Below are 12,908 nucleotides of genomic sequence, written 5' to 3' on the forward strand. Positions count from 1 at the left end.
ACTCCAGTGTCCTTGCCAAGAAAATCCCAAATGGAGCCACGAAGAGTCAGACATGACTGAAAAAGACTTAATGACAACAAATAATGATGATAGTGGTAGCTGGTGTTTACGTAGCCCTTTCAGGTTGGCAAAGTGCTCTACATTCATTGTCTTATTTTATCTTCAGGGCAACTCAGGAAGGTAGGTGCCACTATCACTCCCATTTTACAGATGGGAAAACTGAGGCTGAAAGGTGTTAAGTCACTACCATAGCAACCATCACAAAGCCAGTAAGTGTCCAATACAGGATTCAAAGTCAGGGCTTTCTGACTCCATGTCCAGACCTTTCTCCACTAAACTCCTGAGCTGCTAAGTTCAGTGAACAGAACAGAACCTTGTTCTCGCATGGGGCAGCTGCCTTCTGTTAATTTGTAAATATATTTTGTTTTTACTTATATATGCATATATTGTCTTCTCCTGAAGAATATAAGCTCCCTGAGGGGAGGGACTTTTTGCATTTGACTTTGGATTCCTGGATCCCTGGCCCAGCGCTAGGAATACTGTTGAACTGGGGCAGGGTGTCTCATGCCTGTAGGCCCTGGTGCTGGGAAGACTGAGGGGGTGGCTCTCTTGAGTTTGGGAGTTCTGAGCTGTGGTCAGGTTAAAGCCGATTCGGTGTTGAGCTAAATCCAGCACCAAGATTGAGGGAGCAGCAGTCTGGCCCAAGAAGGGGCAAACTGGACTAGGTCATCTATGCAGCAGGTCAAAGTTTCTGACCAACAACGGAATCAGACTATGCCCATCCTGGACCAGATGGCGGTGAAGGGCAGGGCTTGCCCAAAGTCACCCATCCACTTATGAGCCTAGCAGGGACTCAAGCTTAGGGCTTTGGACCACCAGGCCCATGTTCTTCCCCCTAAAGTGCAACAGTTCTAAGTTGTTGGAATTGCCGTGGAAATGGAATCCTAGATCCAGAGCTGGAAGAGACCTCAGGGGACATGCAATCCAAGCACTTCGTTTTAACAAGGGAGTTTCACTGTCATGCTCAAGGTCAAACATTCAGTAGGTCACAGAGCTGCTTAACCTAGAGACTCAGATCCAAGTTGACACGGGCTTCATGGGATTCTGAACATTTAGCAGCAGCATCTCCCCAGCCCCCGACCAGCCCCATTTCACAAGAATCAGTGATCCACCCAGACAGCTCCTTCCATTCCCTGTCCCGTCCCAAAGGGATGTGGTGCATCACTCTTTTTGAAAATGTTGTTGACTCTGCTTTAAGAGTCCAAGAGACCGAGTCATCTGGGAGGAGGTGGGAGACCTGGGTTCTAGTCCGGCTCTAGCTGCCTAGCTATGTCCTCAGGTTAAAATGAGGGGCCGTCTCTGTTTCTCTGTGTCTCTCTTGGACTTCAGGACCTAGCCCCTAGCCCACTAGTCCATTCCCCCACCCTTTACCAATCTCCCCCCTATTCTTTCTTCTCTGTGTATGTGTGTATATACATGCACATATTTATAAAACTGTGTGTCTATATGTACATACATGTACATGTGCATACATATACACATACGTGAACACATATCTACCCTCTCTGTCTGTCTATCTAATCTGTCTGTCTCTCTATCAATCTGTGTTTGCCTCTGTCTCTCTCCATCAATCTACCTATCCAACCATCCATCTATCTATCTATCTATCTATCTATCTATCTATCTATCCATCCATCCATCTATCTTTCCATCCATCTGTCTGTCTGTCTCTATCAATCTATCTATCTATCTATCTATCTATCCATCCATCCATCAATCTATCCATCTATCTTTCTATCCATCTGTCTTTCTGTCTGTCTGTCTCTATCAATCTACCTATCCATCTACTTATCTATCGATCGATCTATCTATCTATCTATCCATCCATCCATCCATCTATCTGTCTGTCTGTCTCTCTCTCCATCCATCTATCTATCTATCTATCTATCTATCTATCTATCTATCTATCTATCTATCTATCTATCTATCTATCTATGTGCCTATCTGTCTGTCCCTCTATTAGACCATGCACTCTGTGATGGGAGGGACCATTTCCCACTCCTCTTCGTATTCTCTGAGCCCAGTTCCTGCAGGCACAGGGGAGCCACTCGTGGGTGACAAACTTCCCCTCTCTGGGCTTTGGTTTCTCATCTGTAAAAGAAGGGGGTTGTCCTGGATGACTTTTAAACTCTTTCCCCTTCTACACAGATCGATGAGCCTGTGGTCCTATGAATAGAATCAGCCGTGAGTCAGTTGCCGGAGGGGAATGCTATCTTTGGAAAGGCCAGCAGAGGGCAGGTGTTGCCCAATTTCAAAGGACTGAGCTTGGCTAGCTTTCCAAGGATGCTTCCATAAGGCTGGCTGAACCTGTGAATAAGAGAAAACAGATGGCATTTCTTGGCACTCAGGCTGGTGTTCCTCGGTGCAATACAGCATTTGACCAGGGCCTCCCAAGTTTTTAGAGTAAAGCTCCCGTAGGAGAGGGAACAACCAGGCCAAGCCTGCTTCTACCTACCCCCTCTCTGGCCCGTAGATCTCAGGCTCCTTTGTCTTTTTAATCCTGAAATTCTATGATACTATAACTTTGGGTACAGAACCTCCCAGAAGCCAAAATGAGCTTCTAGCCTGTCCATTTTGAGAGAGAAGTCAACCCTATGGGTGCCCGAAATAGGGCTCTGAGAGAACCAGGGCTCATAAGGTGTAAACATGGTCCAGTCAGGCAAGAGACAGAGAACGCTGATGTCATCTCTTCATGGGATGCCACGACAGTTTCCTGACATTTAACTGGCCCCAAACTGTGACCTGGGAATACAGTAATATATGGTGCCAAGATATGACTTGCTCAGTCTTTGTGTCTTAGAGGCAAGGGCTCGGTACTGGGAGTTTGGAGATAGGGGTCTAGTCCTGGCTTAAACTTTTATTAGCTATGTGACCAGACAAATCATTGATCCTCCTTGGGACTCAGTTTCTTTGTCTGTCATAGAGGGGGCTGGAATGGATGTTGGAGGGCATTGCCATCTATAGCAGGGGTTAGCAAACTATCACCCACAGGACTGAAGGTAGAAGTTCGCTGACTCCTGTTCTAAACTTAGGTTTCTATCCAGTCTCGTATTTGCAGCTACCTATTGGATAACTCAGATTGGATGTCCTGTAAATATCAGAAACTCAACATGTCCAAAACTGCACTCATTATCCTTCCCTCAAACTCTCCACCCCTTTGAACTACCCTATTACGATGGAGGGCATCCGTATACTCCTAGGCCTCCAGGCTTACAACCTAAGTGGCATCCTTGGCTTCTCATTCTCTTACCCTCCCCCACCCTTGGCCATTTCCGATTTCCTGTCAAGGCCTATCAACTTTGCCTTTTATAACATTTCTTGTATCTGCCCTCTGCTCTTCTCTGACAGTGCCACCACTGGCCCTTATCACCCACCTCATGCCCAGACAATTACAATAGCTTGGTCTGCCAGTCACTCTAGTGCCTTCTCTATCCAGATCCAAAGTGATCTTCCTAAAGGATGAATCAGAACATCACTCAATAAACCTCAATGGCTCCCTGTCACCTCACATCTAAAATCCTCTGTTTGGCATTCAAAGCCCTTTATAGATACCTCCTTCCTTTCCAGTCTTCTTACACCTCACACCATACCATACACACTGTGATTCAGTGACACTGGCCTCCTTACTGTTCTCTGCACTAACACCCCATCTCCCAACTTTGAGCATGTTCTCTGGCTTAGTATCATAAATATACAAATAGAAAGAAGCCTTCTGGTCTAACTCTCCTTCCTTGTCCCCCCCGCCCCCTGCCCCATTTTACAAGTGAGGAGACCCAGAGATGTGGAGTGATTTAATCAAGGTCACACAGGTAGGAAGGAATTGGTGTAACGATACGACATTTTTTTTAAAGCAAGGCCTTTCCCCTTTCAAAATGCATTTTTCCCCATCTGCCTCTGATTGCGTGTTGACCTTGCCACGATCTCCCTTCTGCCAGGAACCCTTGTAGCTGCGAGCAGGGGACATATCAGCTGATGGAAGATTGTCGTCTCGGCAAGAGAGGCATTCCACCACTAACCTCTTTCCTATTTACGCCCCAGCTGAATCTGTGCTGGCGAGGGGACACAGGCATGCGCCTTCAGATTAATGACAAAGAGTCTCTCTTGACACGTCAAGCACTTCAGACTCAGGGTCTCTGATATTTATCTAACCTAATTGGATCATATTTCCCCTACTTGGGAGTTGGAGCTTGCTAGAGATAAATGTCTCATGAAGCCTGATTTTGGAAACAAAATTAGTGGTGGGGGCCCCCCCTCCTTTGCCTCCGCCCTTTTGGGCTGAAGTGTGGAACTCCAGCGGCATGTAGATGTGGACTGTCTCTAGGGGGCTGATTTCTAAGTGTAGGTTAAAGCATATTTTAGTATTGGTGATCTGAGGCTTGGGCAAAGCTTCTCATGCCCTGTCTCCGGATTGATAGGGAGAATTTAAAGAGCCAGGGATTCTTTGGGGTGGGAGGGACATCAGATGCCCTTTCTGGGCCTGAGCAGGAGTCTCTTCTCCGATATCTCTTGATAGTGGTCATTCAACCTCTGCTTAGATCTCCAGTGATGAGGAGCTCACTACCTCTCTAGGCAGCTCATTTCACTAATTATCATTCATCAAACAAGATAATAATTATAAAGCAGTTAACACAATGCCTGGCCCTTCCTAAGTGCTACATGTTAGCTGTAATTACTAGTCATAACGATAATAACTAGTATTTATGGAGCAGAACACTTTACAGAGATTAGCTCATTGGAGCCGCACAGAGACTCTGAGAGGTAAGTGCCATTTTTATCCCCATTTTCTAGGTGAGGAAACTAAGGCAAGCAGAAATTAGGTGACGTACCCAGGGTGACACAGCTAGTAAGTGGAAAGAGGGCTGGACTGGGAGCCACAGGGCATGGGTGTTCAGCTCCCATCTCTGGGATCTTGGGAAAGGCCACAACTGCTTCATTTGTAAAATGGGGTGGGGAAGGGAGGAAGGGAGATGCCCCAATGCCTCTTGCAGCCCTAATTCAGGGGTGGGGAACCTGCGGCCTTGAGGTCACATGTGGCCCTCTAGGTCCTCAAGTGCAGCCCTTTGACTGGGATTCGGGGCTGCACTCGAGGACCTTGAGGGCCACATGTGGCCCTGAGGCCGTAGGTTCCCCACTCCTACAGTCTAATTAGTGGGCTTTTTGTCCCACTAGAACCAGACCACAACTAGCCCTTGTAGACCCAAACAGGACAAGGCGGATCCCTTTTCCACACAAGAGTCCTTTTGAGATTTTTGAAGTCAGAGACTATGACCCTGACAAAGGCTTCTCTTGTCCAGACTTCCTTACTATCTTTGCTCCACTCCTCGGGGTTACCTCCAAGCTTGTCACTGCCCTTCTATGACGTGGCCCTCAGAGCTGGACCCCATGTACCCTATGGGGCCTGACCAGGGCCCCAGAACCCCAGGGGTGCCTTCCTTTCAGAGAGTCTCCAAGAGGAACTCAGAGATGACCAGCACCTACCCTTCCCTTTGGAATTCCTCATCCAGGTTGGATAAGAGCTGTGAGCCAGCAGCCGAGAGGTCAAGGGCAGCCAGGGGCAAGTCTCGATAAGCCAAGTTCACCAGCTGGACCGGAGCCATGCTTTTGGTTTCTTCTTCTACTTGTTGGGAGATGATCTCGACCTCAGGAACTCCTCCTTCTATGGTGGGCCTGGGGTGTGGAGGGGAGAAGAGGGAGAAAAACAAGGCAGTTGGGTGGCCGTGCTTGAGAACTTCAATGCCCTGACCCTTTTAGTTAGGAGTAGGGAATAAACTTGCCAGCATCAGCAAATATCAAAATAATCCCCTAGGGGATAGGGCTCAGGTCTTGGAGTCTGAAAGGCATGGGTTCAAATCCTGCCTCTGACAGTTATGAGCTGTGTGACGCTGGGTGAGTCATTAACCTCCGTTTGGATCAGTTTTCTCAACTTTAAAATGGGGATAATAGCGTTACCTCCTTCACAGGGTTGTTGTGAGCTAATAAATATAAATAAATATAAAGAGCTGAGCACAGTGCCTGGCACACAGTAAGCGCTTAATAATGCTTATTCCCTTCCCTTCTCTTTCCAACTGGAGAGATGCCAGCAACTGATCATTAGTAATATATCTGCATTGCGTTAATGATAACAATTCAATTTAATAAGCATTTATTAGGTGCTATAATAATCGTTGTAAAAGTTGGCAGTTATATAGCCCTTTAAAGATTGCAAATAATCTCGTTTAAGTCACATAACAACCCTGTGAGGTGTTTAGTTTAGGCAGGATTATTCCCATTTTACAGGTGAGGAAGTTAAGGCTTTGAGATGTTACGTGATTTGGCCATGATCACATGGCTACTAAGTGTCTGAGGCTAGATTTGAACTCAGGTCTTCCTGACTCCAGGCCCAGAGCTCTGTATACTGTGTCACTTAGCTGCCAACCAGCCAAAGTCTCTATATTTCATCTTTTAGGGTCCTCACTGATCTGAAGCTTACTACTGTGTGACCTTGGGAAACTCATGTAACTTCCTTGGGACTCAGTTTCCTGATCTGTAAAATGAGGATATTGGACCAGATGGCCCCTGAGGGTCCATGCCAGCTCTTGACTTATGATCCTCTGGTCTCTGTCCCATTCCTTTCCCCATTTCATCCAGAAGGGATGGTAGGAATGCCCCCTTACCCTTCTTTCACTCTTCCCCTCCCTCATATCACCCCGCCATAGGATTCTAAAGGATTGTAGCTTTGGAACCACAAGAAATCCCAGGAACCATGAAGTCCAGCCCCCTCATTTTACAGATCAGGAAACTCAGTCACAGAACGCTGAAGTCACAGTAAGTAGAGGGGCTAAGACACAAGCCCAGAGACTCTGACATCACATCCAGAGCTCCTATGGACAGACAGATTAAATAAGAAGGACTGAACAAACAGAAGGAAAATGTAGCTTTGAGGGAAAGTGCCTAGTTTCAGTGTAAGTGGTTCAATGTTAATATCCAGGCATAAAGGTCCCTGGAAGCCAGAAGATACGGGTTCTAGTTCCAGCTCTGCCAATAACTAGCTTTGTGACCTTCCACAAATCACCCCCTCACAAAGTGACAGACTCACAGAATCTCAGAGAGGAGAGAGTCTCAGAGGGCAGCTCTCCCAAGCCACATCTGAGCTAGTAATCCCCAGACGTGTGCTCACAGAGCCCTGCTTGCAGACCTCCAGTGATGAGGAATGAATTAAAGGAGACAGCATGGAATAATAATAATCCCTTCCTCCCTCCCTGCCTGCCTCTCTCCCTTCCTCTCTTCCTCCCTCCCTCCCTTCCTCATTCCTTCCTTCCTTCTTTCCTCCCTTCCTTCTTTTCTTCCTTCCTTCCTTCCTCCCTCCCTCCCTCCTTCCTTTCTTTCTTTCTTTCTTTCTTTCTTTCTTTCTTTCTTTCTTTCTTTCTTTCTTTCTTTCTTTCTTTCTTTCTCTTTCTTTCTTTCCTTCCTCCCTCCCTTCCTTCCTCCCTTCCTTCCTTCCTCCCTCCCTTCCTTCTGTCCCTCCTCCCTCCTTCCCTCCCTCCTTCCTTCCCTCCTACATAGTAAACACTTAATAAGTGCCATTCATTCATTCAGCCTCTAGCCCCTCTCTCTTCTCTCTTATTTATTCCTCAAACATCTGCCAAAATTTCATAGGTCACTCTTCTGCTCAAAATCCTTTAGTCTCCCACTGCCTAGTGAATAAAGCACAAATGCCACCTACCCTGACTGAGTATACACTAGCTCACGTAGCCCGCTAGATCTTTTGGCTGACTCCAGACACCCGACCATGCTTGACTTTTATATCCCTTCCAGCCATTTTGTCATCCACCCAAGCCATCTCACTATCTGTCAGCTGATACTGCTGTGCACCCCTCATTCCCACCTCCACTCCTTTCTGTCTCTTGCCATGAGCACAGTAAACAAATAACATCTATAACACCAAGGGGTATCATGTACATCGACTCATCATCTCTGGGATTCCCCAGAGCAAAACTCCCTCCCTTGGCCATCACCTCCTTACATGTCTTGTTTTGACTTATTAGAACGAAAGCATCTTGAGGACAGGGAATATCTCTTTTTTATAGTTGCACCTCCAGTGCCTAGTACATAGTAAGCAGTGGATAAATGCATTTTTCATTCATTCCCCTTGACAATTTGCCTTCAACCCATCTTTCCAGCCTGATCACACCCTATCCCACCTCACACACTTCTATTCTTGCCAAATGGACAACCAGCTGTTGCCCAAGGAGAGTAGAGTGGCTCCATGCTTGCTTTTGGTTACCTCATCTTGGGTTACTTACTGGGGACTGGTCATGGTGAACGATACATCCGAAGCAGCTGGTTTTTCTGATCTTTAGCTACCCTCCTCTCTGAAGCCTTCATGCATTGTTTCTATAAAAGACAAACAAGTAATGGAATGACAGTTTTGTGAAAGCAAAAATTTATGCACAAATTTCAGAAAGTTCTGAATCCCTAGCACTCCCAGGAGGATGAAACAAAACCATACAACTCTATTCAGTAATAACATTTTTTTTTCATTTTAAAGACCGAGTTGTTTTCATGCAAGTTTATTCTACCAGCCCAGCCTAAGTGGCCAATTTTGTGAAAACCTGGAATTCCCAGTGGCCTCTGCATTTTCTTGTTGTTTTGGTAAGTAGGAAGGGAAGGATAGGAAGAAAAGATGGGTTGACCACATGGTAAGGGCAAGAAATGATTCAAAGACAGCCAAAGTGCTCCATTGGTACCTTGTGATATAAGGATAGACAGACCGACAGATAGAAAGATAGGTAGGTAGATAGATAGAGAGATAGGCAGGCAAACAGGCTGATAGAGATAGATAGGCAGAAAGAAAAACAGATAGATAGGCAGACAGATAGGCAGATAGACAGATAGGTAGGTAGGCAGACAGATAGATTGACAGACAGAGACAGATAGAAAGATAGATAAATAGACAGGCAGACTGCCAAATAGGTAGATAGATAGATAGATAGATAGATAGATAGCCAGAGACAGAAAGAAAGCAGGCAGGCAGATAGGCACATAGATAGATAGACAGGCAGATAGACAGGGAGATATATAGATAGACAGAAACAGACAGAAAGAAAGATAGATAGGCAGATAGATAGATTGACAGATAAGGTATTTATTATGTACTTACTACGTGCCAGACAAAGGAAAGGAAGTTTTCTAGCACTTTGGGTTGACCCCTGTGGTAGACTTATGGGAGATCACAGATAAGTCATACAGGATGGGTCGGGATTTGCATTATTCTGATGTGAGCTCACAGTTCCATTTGAGTGTCTGTATTTATTAAATAAGTCTGGATAAATAGGGTATGTTCAGAGCCTGAGTCTAACGAAGCTCCAGGATAGGGAGACCCCAAAATAGCACCCTCCCTCAATCCAAGGAACACAGCAGGTCAGAGATCAGAGGCAAGGCTTCCAACATCTGGAATTGGAGGAGAGGGTCACTGAGTAGGGGGCTATTTACCTTCTGAATAACTTAAACTGTGGAGTATACAAAGAGTTACAACACACGGCTATCGCCCCTAGAGAGTTCACAGTATATGTAGTAGAGAGCACAAGACATGTTAATGGGACCATAAGACTGTAGCTTCTAGAATGTCACCGTGACTAGGTCTGATCGTTACGGAAAGCAATTGGGAAATATGCTAAGAAATGACTCGTGTCCATACCGTATCTTCAGCTCAGAGATCCCACTCCCAAGCACCTACCCCAAGAAGGTCAAAAACAAAGTGAGATCGCATACGTACCAAATGATTCCTAGCAGCACATTTGGTGATAGCACAGAAATGGATACAAAGTCGATTAACCAGGGAATGGATAAGCAAGTCGCAGCTATGAATGTAATGGAACATTACCGCTCCGTTAAAAACGATGAATACGAAGAATTCAGACAAAGAAAATGTCAGGTTCTTGTTTCCTGAGCAGCTGATGCTGTGATGAGACCCATAAATGGCTTATCAGGCTGTTATTTAAAAATAATAGCCCCCAAACAAAATGTACTGTGAAGCACAGAGCCAAAGGGGAGAGACAGCTGGTCTGGCACTCTCTAAATGCACCACCAATGTGCAAACCTGCTGTCTAGTGATCCTGGGAGAAGGGGAATTTAGCTTGTGGCTCTAGAGTAATTGGTTCTGACTCTCTGGGGATAAAAGTTTGTTATTTTAAGTTCCAGTGAAAAGTTGCCTGCTGCTTATGAACCTAGTGCATTTTCTGGCCAACATTATGTTAACTAATGACTGCCCTCACCCCACAAATAATGGTTCAAACTTCTTGTGTTAAGTCTTCTATACAGCCTTGGAACACCTGATCTTCAGGGGTCTTAGCTCTAGGCCAACAGCCACCTTTTTGTACAGATAGGAAATCTGAAGTCCCCAGAGGAAATATAAGTTGACTAGGTTCACACAATGGATGGTCTTCAGGCTTTCAGGTATGAGCTCTTTTTGCTACTCAGAAACTTTATTAGACAGTTACTGAGCCAAGTCAAAATTTAGATAAGGCACAGTTCCTGCCCCCATGGCACTTACAGTCTAGTGAGGGGATAAGATATAGGCCCAGATCAGTGTGTGAGAGAAATAGATCAAGAACGTGCTTATACGGGTATGGTGGCTCATCTGGGAAGTCCTTCCTCTGCTGCCGCCCACCCTCTTACCATTGTAAAGGACAAGATGATGTGATAAGAATAGAGGCCCAAGGGTTCATCACCCACTGGGAAAAACAGGGAAGGCCTGAAGTGGCACGACAGATGTAATTGAGTGACATTAGATCCCCCCATAGACTTGCTCCAATTCCAGGGCTTTAGGGCCATCAGGGTGTTGGAAGATACCACAGCAAGATGGTTCACTTCACTTCTTCCCCTGTGCCAGGCCTGCTGCCATGGCCAAAGCTACCTGCCTGTTCCTGAGGGAAATCTCCTCATCTGTGAGAAGAGGGGGTTGTACGGATACTTCATCAGCTGACACAGAGTGAAGGGAATAGAACCAGCAGAAAAATGTACAAGATGACCACAATTATGTAACAGAAAACAGCTCTGAGATTTCAGAACTCTGATCCAACCAGTAACCAGTTAGGACTTCAGAAGACAGTGAAGACATGTGCTTCCCGCTTCTTGGCAAAGTGGTGATGGGTTAGAGAGGTCTGGAATGAGGCAGACACTGTCAGATGTGCTCACTGGATTGATTTGTCTTAGGACTTAACTACATACTTTTTGTCTAATGGAGCACTTTACCTAGAGGTGAGGGAAATTGGTGGATAGTGAAGATAAAGAAAGAAAAAGGAAGAAAGAAAGAAAGAAAGAAAGAAAGAAAGAAAGAAAGGGATTAAGGAAGGAATTAAGGAAGGAAGGAAAAAAGGAAGGAAGAAAGAAAGGAAGGAAGGAAGGAAGAAAGAAAGAAAGGAAGGAAGGAAGAAAGAAAGGAAGGAAGGAAGAAAGAAAGGAAGGAAGAAAGGAAAAGAAAAGAAAGGAGGGTAAAAGCATCAATGAAACATTTTTAAAAATACACAGAAGGAAATTTGGGACAACACAGACAAATGGGACAATATCGATACTATCGTTTTTAATTCAATAGGTACTTTTAAAAATGTCATAGAGATTAGTGGTTTCAAATACAATTAATCTTTTCTGAGCTTTGTATATTGAAATATTCATGTTTGTCAACGTCAAAATAAAAATGCAACAAAATAAAGGGGTTGGTCCCTTGGGGCTTTAAACATAAGATCCTATAATGCAGGTGGTTCCCATCTGTGGAAGCAGCAGGCAACAGTGGGAGGCAGTATGGTATAAGCAGGGAGTTAAGGCCTGAGTTTGAATTCAGATCTGCTCCTGACCACCCCACGGTGGTCATGGAATTTCTTTGAACCTCAGTTTCTTGTCAGTAAAATGGGGATAAGAACATGACCTAGCTTGCAGGGTCATTGCGAGAAATGGGCTTTGCAAATTTTTAAATCCCATAAAAACATGAGTTGTTAATGTTATTTCTACGCTCACTCTATTCTGCCGCAGCTTTCACTGCCAAGGAGGAGACAAGACAAGGGGTCACAGGCTGCTCTGGCTGATTTGCAGTGACTGTACCTGATGAATAGCCAAAGCTGTCGGCCAATGGGACAGATGGCCTTTGCATCCCCAGGGTGCCCTGGAACACGGGGGACCAAGCCCGGCTGTCCCCTTTAATCCACGTATCTTTAGACCTTTTTTGGAAGCAAAAAGGACTGTAGGCTTCTTGAATCAGTCAACCAACACAGTGCCTGCCACTGTGGAGGGATAGGAGGTACAAACACAGAAATGAAACAGTCCTTGCCCTCAAGAAACTTGTACTCCACTGGAGGAGACAATGTGTAAGGAAGTATGTAAGTCTGCACAGAACCAATACCAAATCAACCCGAGGCAGTTTGGATCAGGGAAGCAAGTATAGTTGGGGAAATCGGGAGAGGTTTCCTGTGGAAGGTGGTGCTTGAACCGAGCCTTAAGGAATTAAGGGATTTCACAAAGTGGAAGTGAGGAGTGATTGCCTTCAGAGCATGGGGAGATGGAGCACTCTGGACGAAGAGGCCAGTGTGGCTAGGCTGTCTGTAGAGTGGGGGTGGGGATAAGAGGCTGGAAAGACAGGTGGGAGCCAGGCTGGGAAGGGCAGAGGAGTTTATATTGGACTCTCAAGATCATGGGGAACCACAGCTGTTTTCTGAGTAGAAAAATGAAGGTCAGCCCTGTGCTCAAGACTAAGTCTTTGGTAGCTGGGTGGAGAATGCCCCGGAGTGAGGAGGGTCTTAGGGCAACAGTCCAGGAGAGAGGTGGCAAGGGCCTGGGTGAAGATGATGGCTGGGGAAGCCGTGATGGATGGGAGGGAT

General features: G+C 45.7%; 1 protein-coding gene across 1 annotated transcript in view; it reads right to left on the reverse strand.

Moving 5' to 3' along the window:
* The window catches only part of TMEM266 (transmembrane protein 266), a 94,825-nt gene extending 86,466 nt beyond the window's left edge, over nt 1–8,359 (reverse strand). The window contains exons 1-2 of the mRNA XM_036769535.1: nt 8,343–8,359; nt 5,539–5,727 (exon numbers count right to left, since the gene is read on the reverse strand). Coding sequence (XP_036625430.1) covers nt 5,539–5,727; nt 8,343–8,356 — 203 coding nt within the window. The 5' untranslated portion in view covers nt 8,357–8,359. The remainder of the gene's footprint in view (nt 1–5,538; nt 5,728–8,342) is intronic.
* Between the last annotated feature and the right edge of the window lie 4,549 nt (nt 8,360–12,908).

Source organism: Trichosurus vulpecula, chromosome 8 (assembly GCF_011100635.1).
Source record: "Trichosurus vulpecula isolate mTriVul1 chromosome 8, mTriVul1.pri, whole genome shotgun sequence".
In the NCBI taxonomy this organism is placed as follows: Eukaryota; Metazoa; Chordata; class Mammalia; order Diprotodontia; family Phalangeridae; genus Trichosurus; species Trichosurus vulpecula.